We start from the raw sequence: 16,872 nt of genomic DNA on the forward strand, positions 1-16,872 counted from the left end.
ATGAAAAGTGATAGAATGACCAGTGATATAATGACCAGATAGAACGACCAGTGCTTGATTGACCAGATAGAATGACCAAATAGAATGATCAGATAAAATGACCAGATGGAATGACCAGTGATAGAATGACCAGTGATTGAATGACCAGATAGAATGACGAGTGATAGAATGACCAGGTAGAATGACCAGATAAAATGACCAGTGATAGAATGACCAATGCTAGAATGACCAGATAGAATGACCAGATAGAATGACCAGATAGAATGACCAATGCTAGAATGACCAGATAGAATGACCAGATAGAATGACCAGATAGAATGACCAGTGATAGAATGACCAGATAGAATGGTCGTTAAGAATGAAAAGTGATGGAATGACCAGTGATATAATGACCAGATAGAATGACCAGTGATAGAATGACCAGTGATAGAATAACCAGATAAAATGACCAGTGATAAATGACGAGCTAAAATGACCAGTGCTTGATTGAACAGATAGAATGACCAAATAGAATGATCAGATAAAATGACCAGATGGAATGACCACATATAGAATGACCACTGATAGAATGACCACTGATAGAATGACCACTGATAGAATGACCAGTGAGAGAATGACCAGTGAGAGAATGACCAGTGAGAGAATGACCAGTGAGAGAAGGACCTGATAGAATGAACAGTGATTGAAGGACCAGATAGAATGAACAGTGATAGAATGACCAGTGATAGAGTGACCAGATAGAATGACCAGATCGAATGACCAGTGATAGAATGACCAGTGATAGAATGACGAATGAGAGAATGACCAGATCGAATGACCGATAGAATGACCAGGTAGAATGACCAGGTAGAATGGCCAGTTATAATGGCCAGTGATGGAATGACCAGATAGAATGACCAGAGATAGAATGATTAGTGATGGAATGACCAGATAGAATGACCAGTGATAGAATGACCAGTGATAGAATGACCAGTGATAGAATGACCAGATAGAATGACCAGATAGAATGACCTGTGATAGAATGACCTGTAATTGAATAACCAGATAAAGAAGGACCGGTGATACAATGACCAGATAGAATGACCAGTGTTAGAATGCTCAGATAGAATGACCAGAGAGAATGGCCAGTTATAATGGCCAGTGATGGAATGACCAGATAGAATGACCAGAGATAGAATGACCAGATAGAATGACCAGAGATAGAATGACCAGATAGAATGACCAGATAGAATGATCAGATAGAATGACCAGACATAATGACCAGTGATAGAATGACCAGTGATAGAATGACCAGTGATAGAATGACCAGTGATAGAATGACCAGTGACAGAATGACCAAAAAGAATGACAAGTGATCGAATAACCGGATAGATTGACTAGTGATAGTATGGCTAGTGATAGAATGACCAGATAAAATGTTCAGTGATAGAATGACCAGGTAGAATGACCAGTGATAGAATAGCCAGTGATAGAATAACCAGATAGAATGACCAGGTAGAATGACCAGAGATAGAATGACCAGATAGAATGACCAGGTAGAATGACCAGTGATAGAATGACCAGATATAATACCCAGATATAATGGCCAGTGATGGAATGACCAGATAGAATGACCAGGTAGAATGACCAGTGATAGAATGACCAGTGATAAAATAACCAGATAGATTGACCAGTGATAGTATGATCAGTGATAGAATGACCAGATAGAATGAACAGTGATAGAATGACCAAAAAGAATGACCAGTGATAGAATGACATGATAGAATGCCCAGATAGAATGACCAGTGATAGAATAACCAGATAGATTGACCAGTGTTAGTATGGCTAGTGATAGAATGACCAGATAAAATGTTCAGTGATAGAATGACCAGGTAGAATGACCAGTGATAGAATGGCCAGTGATAGAGTGACCAAAAAGAATGACCAGTGATAGAATGACCAGGTAGAATGATCAGATGTAATGACCAGTGATAGAAAGTCCAGAGGGAATGACCAGATAGAATGACCAGGTAGAATTACCAGATAGAATGACCAAATAGAATGGACAATGATAGAATGACCAGATAAAATGGCCAGTGATAGAATGACCAGATAGAATGACCATATAGAATGATCTGTGATAGAATGACCAGTGATTGAATGACCAGATAGAATGACCAGGTAGAATGGCCAGTGATAGAATGACCAGAGAGAATGAACAGTGATAGAATGACCCGATAGAATGACCTTGGATCTTTCTAACGATGTCTCTGTAAGATCCTACAAATCCCCTGGGAGGACAGGCGCACCAACATCAGTGTCCTCGACCAGGCTAACATCCCTAGTATTGAAGCACTGACCACACTCGATCAGCTTTGCTGGGTAGGCCACAATGTACGCATGCCAAATACAAGACTCCCTAAGCAAATGCTTTATGCGGAGCTCCTTCATGGTAAACGAGCCAAAGGAGGACAGCGGGAACGTTATAAGGACACCCTCAAAGTCTTCCTGATAAAGTGCGACATCACCACTGACACCTGGGAGTCCCTAGCCGCAGACCGCCCGAGGTGGAGAAAGTCCATCCGGGAGGACGTTGAGCTCTTCGAGTCTCAACGCAAAGAGCATGAAGAGGCCAAGCGCAGGAAGCGGAAGGGGCGCGCGGCAAACCAGCCCCACCGACCCCTTCCCTCGATGAATGTCTGTCCCACCTGTAACAGTTTCTGTGGCTCTCGTATCAGACTGTTGAGCCAGAAAAGAACTCACTTTATGAGTGGAAGCAAGTCCTCCTTGATTCCGAGGGACTTCCTATGATGATGATGATGATGATAATGACCAGTGATAGAATGACCAGATAGAATGACCAGTGATAAAATGACCAGTGATGCAATGACCAGTGATAGTATGACCAGATAAAATGACCAGTGATAGAATGACCAGCTAGAATGACCAGCTAGAATGACCAGATAGAATGACCAGATATGTTGAATCAAGGGATATGGAGAAAGGGCAGGAAAGTGGAGTTGAGGTCGAAGATCAGCCATGATCTCATTGAATGGTCGAGCAGGCTCGAGGGGCCGTGTGGCCTACTCCTGCTCCTATTTCTTATGTTCTTATGTGTTTGGGTGGATGGCAGGAAATGGTTAAATGGCAGAAGTGATATTCGTAGGAGAGGAAATGAGGTGTAATGAGAGAATTGAAAGACTTGTGAGACACAGAGTGTATGAGTAGCTAAAGGGGAAACGGTAGAAAGAACGTCAAGATGGAGCAAGCTGCAGTGGCCCGAGAGTCTGGTGAAAGCAGGTCAGTACCTAGGATGTAGATCACCCCCATCAGAAATGTGTGGACAGAATGGTCCCCACACTTCAATTGCTCTTGGGGATCAGGAAGTATTTACGCAGCTCACTCCATCATGAATGGAAATGGTTGGGCTGGAGTCCACGACAGGATAGGTTGTACATGATCTATGGAAGGAGTGGGCGCACTTCTTGTTCCATACATTCCATGTCTCCTTCCATTGGCCACTGGTTCAGTACCCTTGGTCAAGGGAGATGGAACGAAAGGGTCCCACGTCTAATTGTTACCCAGTGACCCCCGGTGAAAAAAGCTTATAATGATACCAGGGCTAAAAGGGTTAAATTATGAGGACAGGTTGCACAGACTAGGCTTGTATTTCCCTCGAGTATAGATCTGGTGCAGGCAGAACAAGGGGGCATAACCTTAAAATTAGAGCTAGTCGGGGAACACTTCTTCATGCAAAGGGTAGCGGAAATATGGAATCTTTCCCCGAAAAAGCTGTTGAGACTGGGGGGGGGGGGGGGCGGGCAGGGGTCCAATTAAAAATTTGAAAACTGAGATAGATAGATTTATGTTGCATAAAGGTATTGAGGGATATGGAGCTAAGGAGGGGCAGAAGGGGCTGAACGGCCTATCCCTGTTGCTATGGGCTGAGGGCAGGATCTTGCTCTGTCCTGACCCTCCCAATGACTAAAGGATGTGCTGGCGCTCGCTAGCTGGGTCCCACTCGCGAAGAATGCCCACTTGGGCGTGGCACAGGATGGTGGGTGGCACACGCCCGACCATCACTTGCGGGACCGTACCCCTCCCGGAAGGTGGAACCTTTTGGAGAAGAGGGAGGAAAACTAAAATGGGATTTTTAAAAATATTGACAAAAAAAAAATCCTCCTGCTCTCCTATTCTCTCGCAATGTCGCAGCACCAGTAACACAGTGTGAATTATTCACTGAAAATTGATGCAGTCCTCTCTCTTCCTCTCTCCCTTTCCCTTGCCCCCTGGGGCAGCGAGAATGAATTAAGAGCTGCAGTGTTCTGCCATTGATCTGAGAGTTACCTGCAGTACGGCACAGTGTAAGGATCGGAGCATCACTCATGTGAGTTGAAAACGTGGGCAGGAAGCATGATGATTTCTCTTTTTGATTTCTGAGGATGAGGCAACCCCATCAATCCTGAACTCAATCTGTTCTCTGTGGCCCTTTCCCGGTAGGTGAGGACGATAAAACCTGTTGCTAGGCGCACACTTCTTATAAAACTGTTTTTTACCATTTGGTGAGTGCCAGGCTTTCGACAAAACATAACATTCGCAGAAAATGTGGAAAGTGTGTTTCTCACTGTAACGGGACTGCACGTTTCCGAACCTGGTGTTCCTTGTGATTTTGTCAGTGGAAAATTGATCGCTGAGGAGAAGAGTGATGTGGAAAATGATTCCATGAACCGATCAATCGCGAGCCTCCTATTTATGTGGGCTCGCGTTTGCCACAATTGTTTTGATTTTTTGGGGGATCCTTTTTCATCGAGCTCTTCATACATAAAGTCTGGCTGTTAGAATCCTATATCAGACGAGCTTGCACAATTCGTTTCTACTGGGGCTCAGCTCAAAATTGTCCCAAAAGAAAAAAAGAGAGACTTGCGCCTCTCTCACACCTTTCACAACCACCAGACGTCTCAAAGCGCTTTACAGCCAATGAAGTAGTCTTGTAGTGTAGTCACTGTTGTAATGTAGGAAATGCAGCAGCCAATTTGTGCACAGCAAGCTCCCACAAACAACAATGTGATAATGACCAGATAATCTGTTTTAGTGATGTTGATTGAGGGATAAATATTGGCCAGGACATTGGGGATAACTCCCCCGCTCTTCTTCGAAATAGTACCATGGGATCTTTTACGTCCACCTGCGGGGGCAGACGGGGCCTCGGTTTAACATCTTATCCAAAAGACGACACCTCCGACAGCTGTCCCTCAGCACTGCACTGGAGAGTCAGACTAGATTTTTGCATTCAAGTCCCTGGAGTGGGACTATGAATCCACAACCTGTGGGACGCAGAGGCGAGGGTGCTACCCACTGAGCCACAGCTGACACTGGGTCCCAAGTCAAAATTAATTGACAATGTCACTCAGAAAGGACATGGTGAGTGTGGGAAATGGAAATGGTCATGTTGCTGCAGTAAGGTGCAGTTTTCTGTGGTTGTAGTTGAAGCCTATTATGGGGCAGATTACTCTGCATCTAACACATATTATACTTTACCTGGGGGTACTTAATGCCTGAAATAGCCCTCAAACTGAATCGGAGAAAAAGGCCCTAAAATGCCATGGGGGTTTTCTGAGTAACGTTGGGTCTATGCTGTTTTCTGGGAGGTTCCGCCAGTTAGGGCAGTAGCACCTCAATGGAACAGGCTCAAGGTGTTTTATTCATTCACGGGATGTGGGCGTCGCTGGCAAGTCCGGCATTTATTGCCCATCCCTAATTGCCTTAGGGAAGGTGGTGGTGAGTTGTGTTCTTGAACTGCTGCAGCCCGTTTACAGGAAGACTCTTAAAAATTCCACTGGGATACCAGCATAGTCTCTGAAGAAAAAAACCCTGGTCCCAACATCAATGAAGGCAACAAGAGCTGAAGACAACAGTGTCCACTGATGGGAACTAACCCATTGGTTGACTTGATAACCATCCCTACATTCTCTCCTTTAGCATTGCTCGCCTATATTCCATGTAAAACAAACATTACTCACTGGTTCCTGGCCGGGCATCTGAGACATCTACTAGCGGTCCGGTGGCCTGTGAGACCGAATGGTAATGGACAGTGTGTGTGGCCGTTAGCGACTTCTGTTTCACGGCCTCTCCAAAGTCTGAATCTGTCAGCAGCACAGTAGATCGGTCATCTGTAATATACGTATACAATTATATAAATCAGTCTTTCAAGTAGGGCGGTTAATAAAAAGATAGCCTGCAATTATATATTTGAGAGAGGCATTAATGCTTCAGCAGGGAGTTTCTGGTGAGCTCGGCTCCTGCAATGTTCTACCCTGGAAGTTTTATTATTACACAGGGAAAAGAAAGAGCTTGCAATTATATAGCGCCTTCCGCAATCTCAGCAAGTTACAAAGCAGCCAATGAATTACTTTTTGAAGTGCAGTCACTGCTGTAATGTAGGGCAAAATGGCAACCAATTATCACACAGCAAGATCCCACAAACATCAATAGGATAAATGACCAGATATCTCAATGATGGTTGAAGGATAATTGTTGGCCAGGACACCAGGAAGAGTTTCTCTGCTTTTTTTTGCATGCTGCCATCTTTTACATGCACTTGACAGAGCAGACGAAGCCTTGGATTAACGTCGCATCTGAAGGATGGCACCTCCAACAGTGCCGCACTCCCTCGGCACTGCACTGGAGTGTCAGCCTAGATTGTGTGCTTAAGTCTCTGGAATGGGGCTTCAACCCACAACCTTCTGACTCAGAGGTGATGCTGGCAGAGAAAGGTGTTTAGAGTACATATTTCCAGTTGAAGACCAAGTCAGCAGTGGCTCTGACATGATGGGCTGAATGGCCTCCTTCTATGCTGGAATTTATATGACTCTGTGCTGTCACATCAGTAGCTATAGATACAATTTCACTCTCTTTCTGCTTTCTAATGCCCCTTAAACCTTTGCTTTCCCCAACACTTCATTATGGTTTCAGTATTTTCAAAGTGATCGCTTCACTCTGAACGACAAGCAACAGTTAAACATAAAATATATATATTAATACTAGTCGATTTCCTGGGGCATTGCACATGGGCAGCTATGATCAAGTGCGTTCTGGGTGATGCGGAGTTGAAGGACAGGAGGAAAATTGCAACACAGTGAACAGATGCAATTCAGTGGCCATTTCAAAGTCATATATTCAGTCCTTGTTTTTATATAAATATATTTTATATTATTATTTATAGGTAAATAGCAAAAGGCGCAACGATTTGGGAAGCAGAGAGATAGAATCACTGGAGCTTCTCTACAACACAGGCTGAGGAGTTGGGAGATTCAAAACTGAGGTACTACAGCGCCACCACTGGTAGGTAGGTGTAACCATAGCATGACAAATGTGCATAGGTAGTTACCATTATAAATGTTGACATAGGAATTTTATAATAGAAAAGTTGACAAGAAAATATACGCAGATATAAGAATTGTGATATATTATGATCACTCTGTGATGACCCCTGCTGGGAAGTATGCATGTGTTCGCATTGGATGAAGACAGAGTGGTTGTGATACCACTGCGAAAAGTTATCGTGCTTACTGTTTAATACACTGTATCACTGATAAGGACTGCCCACTTGAACAAGCTACTGGAGAGCAGCCAGTGCCATGGAACCATACGAGTCCAGAAAAGGTCAGCGCCCAAAAACATTGTACATATCAAAGTATTGCGCAAGTCATAGAATGATGCTACACAGGAGGCCATTCAGCCCATCATATCTGTGCCGGCTCTTTGATAGAGCCATCCAATTAGTCCCACTCCCCTGCTCTTCCCTCATAGCCCTGCAAATTTTTCCTTTTTAAATATATATCAAATTCCCTTTTTGAAAGTTACTATTGAATCTGCTTCCACCGCCCTTTCAGGCAGCGCGTTCCAGATCACTGCGTAAAAACAATTCTTTATATCTGTTTTTTTGCAATGATCTTAAATCTGTGTCCTCTGGTTACCGACCCTCCTTTCAGTGGAAACAGATTCTCCTTGTTTATTCTATCGAGACTCTTTATAATTTTGAATACCTTTATTGAATCTCCCCATAATATTCTTTGCTCCACGGAGAACAACCTCAGCTGCTCCAGTCTCTTCGCATGACTGAAGTTCCTCACCCCCTGGCATAATTCCAGCAAATCTCCTCTGCACCCTCTCCCAAACCTCTCAAATCTAACAGGGGAGCACACTGCTGTCCCTTAACCTGATTGCTGTTAGATCCTGGTTAAGGTTTAAAAAAAAAACAATGTAGTGAGGAAAGGATGAAAGAGGGAACAACAGAAGTATTTAATAAATGATTGGACAGCGTCAGGGGGCAGGGGAATTCCATACCGATTGTTTCCATGGTATCCCTCTCTTCTATCAGAAGCTGTGCTCGAGGGATATCGATGTGCATTCTCAGCGTCTGCTGCTGTTTATTCAGCGTATCTGATGTCCTTGTGTTTTTACTTGAAAGAGACAGAAAGAACACACGTCATTAAACGTTTGCGGCCTAACAAGAGGCCTGGGGCCTAACGCGACACTCGAAGCCTTCCGCATGACAATATTATTTTACTTGACAAGTTTCCTTTGTTTTGAGGATTAGTCCTTTATTAGTTTTGCCCCTCTTTAAAAAAAAAAAGGGGGTACTTTGGTCTGGCGTTTGTTTGCTGGCACTGGGATAGCCTAGTGTCTCTTTACAGGTTGTTAGGAAAGGCAGTGCTTCCTTGCAGTTGCGGTCTCTTCGAGTGAGGTTGGCAAGTTAGCCTGAAACAACCGGTGGTTGTGCTGTGGGATCATGCCCAATAGGAGCTGGGGTGTCTCCGCCAGAACTCACAAAAAGGAGACATTCATCTCAGTAGTGGCCTGGATTTGAACCAAAGTCTCAGAAAACACAAGACACTATTCCACTGCAATAGAATGAAATGCAAAAGCAGAATGTTGAAGCCCACTTGATTGGCACCCCATCCACCAACTTCAAAATCCACTCCCTCCACCACTGGCGCACCGTGGCTGCAGTGTGTACCATCTACAAGGTGCACTGCAGCAACTAACCAAGGTTTATTCAACAGCATCTCCCAAACCCATGACTTCTACCACCGAGAAGTACAGGGACAGCAGGCGCATCACCATCACCTGCAAGTTCCCCTCCAAGTCACACACCATCCTGACTTGGAAATATATTGCTGTTCCTTCATCGTCACTGGGTCAAAATCCTGGAACTGCCTCCCTGGCAGCACTGTGGGAGCACCTTCACCGCACGGACTGCAGCGGTTCAAGAAGGCAGCTCACCTCCACCTTCTCAAGGGCAACTAGGGATGGGTAATAAATGCCGGCCTTGCCAGCAATGCCCACATCTCGTGAATTAATAAAAAAATGTAGGCAAATAAAACCAAACGAAACTCGGCAGTGCTGCACAATCTATTCAAATAAATAATTTACATAAATAACATCCTTCAGTTTCACGCTGTTTGCTACACATGGAAAGCAGAGGGGGGATAATTCATGAGGTTCCCATTGAGTTAAAGGAATAGTTTAGTTTACATTATCTACAAATGCTCAACATTACCTCATCGTTAAGTATTCATCCCAATAGGCACTGGACATAAAAACATTTTAGAAAGTGACCAGGGCAATTGCTTTTAAGACATTTTGAGGCTAAGATTCTTTAATATCTATTTTGTTGCTTAGTATGAGGCTACAGGTCTTAACCTGCTCCTTTCACATAATTTACTGTCAGAATAATGGTGAGGAGACTGGCACTCCCTGTTATTTATGCGCAAATGCTACAGGAAGTTCAGGCCAGAGCAGATGCGCAATTAAACGCAGAGATCCAAATGTTGCTGTCCGAGACGAACAGCTCCGCCTTTAGCCTCGTGAAAATTTAAGTAATTGGGGGGAGGTTTAGAGGGGATATGAGAGGCAATTTCTTCACCCAGAGGGTGGTGGGGGTCTGGAAAGTACTGCCTGAAAGGGTGGGAGAGGCAGACAGCCTCACCACATTTAAAAAGTACTTGGATGTGCATTTTAAGTGCTGTAACCTACAGGGCTACGGACCAAGAGCTGGAGAGTGGGAATAGGCTGGATAGTTCTTCGTCAGCTGGCGGACACGATGGGCCGAAATGGCCTCCTTCTGTGCTGTACAATTGTATGATGCTATGAAAATGGTATCGCGCTGTCTGGCTCCCCATCACAATGCATTGAGCGACATGAAGTTGCTGTGTTTGCACGGTGGATACGAAGTAAAGTCGCCACATAAAGTTAGAACGGTCTAAAGTGACGCATGCAGCCAGTCTTGGAGCCATTTAAGAGGCACACAGATTTAATTAAGCCTGGATTTTTTTAATGATGTGCTAAGTGTCAATGACTGCCAATGAACCTCTCTGGTACTGAAAATTAACTATTACATGTGTGGAATCTCATTCCTTCAGACTTTAATTGTTGTTGGAGATTTTAAAAATGTAAAATTTAATTCTTTTTTACTTCGCCTATGTCTCTTTTTTTCTCTCTCTTTATCCAGTCTTTCTTTCCTACTTTTTATTTCTCTTTCTGTACCTGATTTGACATTGAATTCACCCCATCTAATTAACACTTCCTTCCCAGTCCTTGCACTGTTAATAAAGAAAGATTTGCATTTATAGAGTACCTTTCATGACATCAGGACATCCCAAAGCACTTTACCAATTAATTATTTTTTGGAGTGTAGTCACTGTTGTAATGTAGGAAATGCAGAATCCAATATGCGCACAGCAAGCTCCCACAAACAGCAATATGATAATGAACAGGTAATCTGTTTTATTTTAGTGATGTTGTTTGAGGGATAAATATTGGCCTCAACACTGGAAGAGAGCTCCCCTGCTCTTCTTGAAAATAGAGCCATGGGATCTTTTACTTCCACCTGAGAGAGCAGATGGGGCTTCGGTTTAACATCTCATCTGAAAGACGGCACCTCTGACAGTGCAGCGCTCCCTCAGCACTGCACTGGAGTGACAGCCTAGATTTGTGTGCTCAAGTCTCTGGAGTGGGACTTGAACCCACAATTTTCTGATTCAGGCGAGGGTGCTGCCCACTGAGCCACAGCTGTCACATTTTTGCAATTCTTTCACAATCTGATTGGTTAAGGAGATACACAGTTACTTGACCTGTTCACTAAGGTCCTAGATGTCCGGTTTCCCCACTCGTGACATCATCACCTCACACTTTCAGCAACTTGACACGCAAGGATTTTAAAAAACCTTATCATCATAGGCAGTTCCTTGGAATCGAGGAAGACTTGCTTCCACTCTAAACATGGGTCCTTAGGTGGCTAAAGAGTTTAATACGAGAACCACAGTCCCTGTCACAGGTGGGACAGATAGTCATTGGGGGAAAGGGTGGGTGGGACTGGTTTGCCGCACGCTCTTTCCGCTGCCTGTGCTTGATTTCTGCATGCTCTCGGCGACAAGACTCGAGGTGCTCAGTGCCCTCCCGGATGCACTTTCTCCACTTAGAGCGGTCTTTGGCCAGGGACTCCCAGGTGTCAGTGGGGATGTTGCACTTTATCAGGGAGGCTTTGAGGGTGTCCTTCTAACGTTTCCTCTGCCCATCTTTGGCAGGTTTACCGTGAAGGAGTTCCGAGTAGAGCACTTGCTTTGGGAGTCTCGTGTCTGGCATGCGGACAATGTGGCCTGCCCAGCAGAGCTGATCAAGTGTGGTCAGTGCTTCAATGCTGGGGATGTTGGCCTGGTTGAGGACGCTAACGTTGGTGCGTCTGTCCTCCCAGGAGATTTGCAAGATCTTGCGGAGACATCATTGGTGGTATTTCTCCAGCGACTTGAGGTAAAACACTAAACGTACAAGGGCAAGTCTACCTAACGGCAGATGCCATTCAGTGCCCTGCCACATCACATTATGGCCCAGTGAGCAATGGGAGTGGTTACAGGAGAGAGGAGGAGAAACTCTTATATGTCAAGGATTGTTAGTAAATGCTCCAAACACTGGTGGAAGCAGAATCCATAATAGGTTTTAAAAGGGAAGGGGATTAATATTTGATAAAGAAAAGCTTAAGAGGGGAATGGAGAAATTCACCAAGTGGATGATTCTTACAGAGAGACAGCACAAGTAACATAGACTGAACAGTCTGCTCCTGCACCTTAAAATTTTATGATGTGAAAGCCACACCAGACACAAAGAATTCAAAAGGCTTGCGGTGACTAAATTAATCTTAATTTCTGCTTGGAAGGTGTAGGCTTCCTCATTTCTCTACCTGTACTGAAACTTATGGAAACTAGATAAGTACATGAGGGAGAAAGGAATAGGAGGATCTGCTGATGATAGGGGGAGAGGAAGTGAGGTGGGTGGAGCTCATGTGGAGCATAAAACCCGGCATAGAACAAACGGGCCGAATGGCTTGTTTCTGTGCTGTAAAATCAAAGCAGTTAGTCTATGTAAATATAGAACCTATTCACCATTTCTATCGCTCTGAGGGTGTTAAATTTACTCTGTCTAGTGAGGCCAACACATCCGCCGAGATTTTCATCGGCGGGCCGGCAGTTACTCACCTGAAAAATAGGCGATTGGCAATCGATTATCACAAAGGGGGCGGGGGGGGAGGGGCAACTCAGCCATCCCATTAGCACCCCCAAGGCTGCCTGATACAATTTCTAGGCTGCTCGGTAAATAGTTTAGCAGGTTGCCCACCTGAAGCTGACTGGAGGCTGCGTATTGGGGGGTCTGGCACCCCTTGTAGGACACCCAATGGTGATTTTCAGGCACAAAGGGGCAGAACAGGCTCTATACATACTCCACCCAACTCAACCAGGCAGTAAACGACCCAACCAGTGGTCCTTAAAGGGACACCTGAGGATCTCTCCAAACCCGGCCCAGGAAACTCCTACTGATCTCTGCCCCCCCCCCACCCCACCCTCCCCGCTCACCACAAGAAGATCTGGGACCGCTGACTGCCCATTCGCAGCCCTGCCCCATGGGATCGCCACCTCAGGCCTAACCTTGCCAGCCAGCTGAACACGGGAGCCAGCTGATTTCCTGCTGTGCCACAAGCAGCGGGCAGTGTGTACACTTGGCACCCAGCAACATGCCAACAAGGCGCGGGTCTCATGCCAGCTCAAATGGCTGGACCAAGAGCCCACTCCACTGCACGTGCACCCGTTCCAAGCACGACTTTAAAACTGCCCTCACGGTATCGACTCTCCCTTTATTGATTCTGCCTCCCAGCCAGAAGGTTGTAGTTCAAGTCCCACTCCAGAGACTTGAGCAGAAATATCTAGGCTGACACTCCAGTGCAGTGCTGAGGGAGTGCCACACTGTCGGAGGTGTCATTTTTTGGATGAGGTGTTAAACTGAGGTCCCGTTTTCCCTCTCAGGTGGACGTAAAAGATCCCATGGCACTATTTCAAAGAAGAGCACGGAAGTTATCCCAGTGTCCTAACCAATATTTATCCCGTAATCAACATAACAAAAATAGATGATCTGGACATTATCACATTGCTATTTGTGGGAGCTTGCTGTGCACAAATTGGCTCCTGCGTTTCCTACATTACACCAGTGACTACACTCCAAAAGTTCTTCATTGGCAGTAAAGCTGAGATAGTGTTGAGATGTCTGGTGGTCATGAAAGGCGCTATAGAAATGCAAGTCTTTCTTTCTTTAAACATTGGCACAGAACTCAGGCTAAAACAGAAGTCGCATTTGACGTTCTACAACCTGAACCACAATAAATATTGGAAAATCATAGTGCGTTACCTCATCAGCATCTCAGCCAGACTTTTGGCATCTGCAAGAAAAGAAGATAATCGTTACTGTGTCTGTCTCCAACTGTTTATAAAAAAAAATAACCTTGATGTGGTACAATGGTAGGTGTGCGATACCGTGTGGACAGCGTAAACTTGGCAATGCAAAATTCTAACTATCCTAATCAGATGAAAAAAGCCAAGGGTGGTGACATTTGCAAATGGGCAGTCAAGGGAGAGTCAGGGCTTGTTCATTAAAGCTACATAATCCAATGAGCCATGTTAAATGTTTCTAACCCCTCAGTCTCTTCAGGCGTTGCTCTCTCCGTCGCCTTCGAACCACAAGAAGTAGGGCAAAGAGGAGTAGGGCAGCCAGCAGAATGCAGGAGATCGTCACCAGCATCTTCAGTTCCTCATTGGTCGCCATTCCCTCCTCGGTCTGGACCACTGACTTAATCAATGGCGGGATTGTACCTGTGTAGTTAAAGACTCAATATTATTTATTCGCTGTGGTGTAAGATAGGGCTTTTTTTTGCTAAACAGAGCAATTTCTAATCAAATCAGTAAAGAAATAGTTCCACTTACTCAGCACCAATGTTCTCTCCAAAGCTGCAAGGTAGTGGGGAACATAATAGGAGCAGGAGTAGGCCATTCGGCCCCTCGAGTCTGCTCCGCCATTCAATGAGATCATGGCTGATCTTCTACGTCAACTCCATCTCTCCGCTCTATCACCATATCCCTTGATTTCCTTAAAATCCAAAAATCTACCGATCTCTGTCTTGAATATACTCAACGACTAAGCCTCCACAGCGCTCTGGGGTAGAGAATTCCAAAGAGTCGCCACCATCTGAGTGAAGAAATTTCTTCTCATCTCAGTCCTAAATGGCCGACCCCTTATTCTGAGACTGTGACCCTTGGTTCTAGACTCCCCAGCCAGAGGAAACATCCTCCCTGCATCTACCCTGTCAAGCCCTGTAAGAACTTTGTGTGTTTCTCTAAGAATTTTGTATGTTTCAGGTTCTGCCCAGGCCGCTCACTGGCTTTTCCATTGTAAACCACGGCCATGAGTAAGAATTTAAAGGGATCACGCATTGATAAAACATCACACTGGTAAAACATCTCAAAGCACTTCACACAATGGTGGGAGAGTTCAGAACAAGCGTGGGCAGGCATAACCTTATAATTAGAGCTCGGATGCTCAGGGATAGTACCAAGAAGCATTTCTTTACACAAATGGTAGTGGAATTCTGGAACTCTCTCCCCCAAAAAGCTGTTGAGGGTAGGGAGTTAAGACTGATTGCTAGATTTTTGTTAAGGCTTACGGAAACAAGGTGGGTAGATGGAGTTAAGATGCAGATCAACCATGGTCTAATTGAATAATGGAATGGGCTCAAGGGGCCGAATGGTATGCCCCTTTGATTGCTATGTAGGCTCTACAAGCAGTAATGAGAGGCAGTTAATTTGTTCCTTTTTTAGTAGTATTGATTGAGAGAGCAAAGTTAACCAGGACACTGGGAGAAGTCTCGAGGGTAAACTTCACCGATCCCATGATCGAGGTATGGATGCCATACGAAGGTAGTGCGGATGGGAAATAAGGCTACAGTACTGTACCCTGGTTTCTCCAACACTCACTCCCTTCAAGCCATGATCCCCGCCTGCATCATGGGACTGGTGGACTTTCCCTCCTGCTCTGTATAGTGCCGTGGGATCTTTAATGTTCACTTGTACAGGTAGATCAGTCTTCGGGTTAAACCAAAGGACAGCATCTTCAACGAGACAGCACATCAGCAGTACCGCCCTGCGCTATCAACCTGTCCTCCTCAGAAGGGCTGAAACCTCTCTCGTAACGTTGAAGTAATTGGCCCTGAAATTGCGGTAGGAGGCTTCCCAAGGGCGAATGCCCCCGATCCGCATGAAACGTACGCAACTACCTGTTGCCTCCATATCTTCGGGCACCAGCGGTCTTGGGCCAGCAGGTGTACGCCTGCGTAAAGGCCCACTTCTCCCAGGGGCACAGGCGGTTCACAAGTATCCCTGGGATCATGTGGGACGGCCCAACCAATCAAAAAGAGGGATTCCCATTATGGTTATGGGGATTCCACTTAGGTACAGAATCCCGATAAGCATAATAGAAATGATATAAAAATACAGTGGGCCGTAAACTGTGGCCTCTCGGGGTGCGTACGATGCGCACACACACCCAAAGAAGCCCCACAAATTCCGAGTTTGGGCACGCGGAGCGCATGCGCCTGAACCCTGCACTTGCGATCTGCTTTTACCAGCGTAAGAGTTTTAAATGATAGAAAAATTAAATTTATCACTAATTTTTATATTAAAAATCCTGTCCATTAAAGTAAGTTTATTTTTAACCATATTAAAACATTAAAAAACATTGCAAAAAACATATTTTTTTCTAAAACATTTACTTTAATTCAATTTCAATTAATTTTAAATATGTGAGGTGTTTTTTTATTTATATATTGTGTTTCTGTGTTTTGGGGGTTTTTCTCTGTACAAACAGAGCTCACCATTACTATCAGTGAGAATACTGCATTGTGATTGGTGGTCCAGGCCCACGTGATCCCAGGATGCCCGTACGCTCCCGGGATGCATGCTTTGCATCTAGGCCTCGGAGCGTATGTGTTCGTTCCTCCGAGACCACCAGGTACTTTCATAAAAAAAATTTAGGTCAGAGGCATTTTTATAACATTTTGTATTTCAATGTTATTTCATTTTTTCCAATATACTTGCAAAATGGGAACAAATCTCCAATGTGTGTGAGGATGTCTCAAATAATGTAATAACCTGAGAGATGAGTGGAAGCCTCTGACTGCAATTTCTGGCCCATATTCACACAACATTATTTTAATAGTTATTTAAACCCTTAAGCTGGTAAAAGGAGGCCCTACACTTTTATCAGGTGTAAGCGTTTCCTGGGCACTGGCTGAGCAGTAGTTGGGCAAATAGCCCGACTCTCCGCCAGCGAATGTCCATTTCCTGCCCATTTCATTGCCAGTTACCATAGTAACACAAGCGAAAAGCTGACAGATCGCAAGTCCCGGGTTTTCGCGCACACACAGTGCATGCGGAAACCCCGAACTCGCGGGACACAGCGCATGCAGTCATCGGCCCCACAAAATCCGGGTCATCATTTTCTCACATATTGTGATAG

General features: G+C 44.9%; 1 protein-coding gene across 1 annotated transcript in view; it reads right to left on the reverse strand.

The window, feature by feature from the left end:
• Positions 1 to 16,872, reverse strand: part of LOC139276218 (cell adhesion molecule DSCAM) — a 699,015-nt gene that overhangs the window by 68,620 nt on the left and 613,523 nt on the right. Inside the window, exons 26-29 of the mRNA XM_070893864.1 lie at positions 13,998 to 14,174; positions 13,714 to 13,744; positions 8,326 to 8,441; positions 6,000 to 6,149 (exon numbers count right to left, since the gene is read on the reverse strand). Of these exons, the coding sequence (XP_070749965.1) occupies positions 6,000 to 6,149; positions 8,326 to 8,441; positions 13,714 to 13,744; positions 13,998 to 14,174 (474 nt within the window). The remainder of the gene's footprint in view (positions 1 to 5,999; positions 6,150 to 8,325; positions 8,442 to 13,713; positions 13,745 to 13,997; positions 14,175 to 16,872) is intronic.

This window comes from Pristiophorus japonicus, chromosome 11 (genome assembly GCF_044704955.1).
Source record: "Pristiophorus japonicus isolate sPriJap1 chromosome 11, sPriJap1.hap1, whole genome shotgun sequence".
NCBI lineage: Eukaryota > Metazoa > Chordata > Chondrichthyes > Pristiophoridae > Pristiophorus > Pristiophorus japonicus.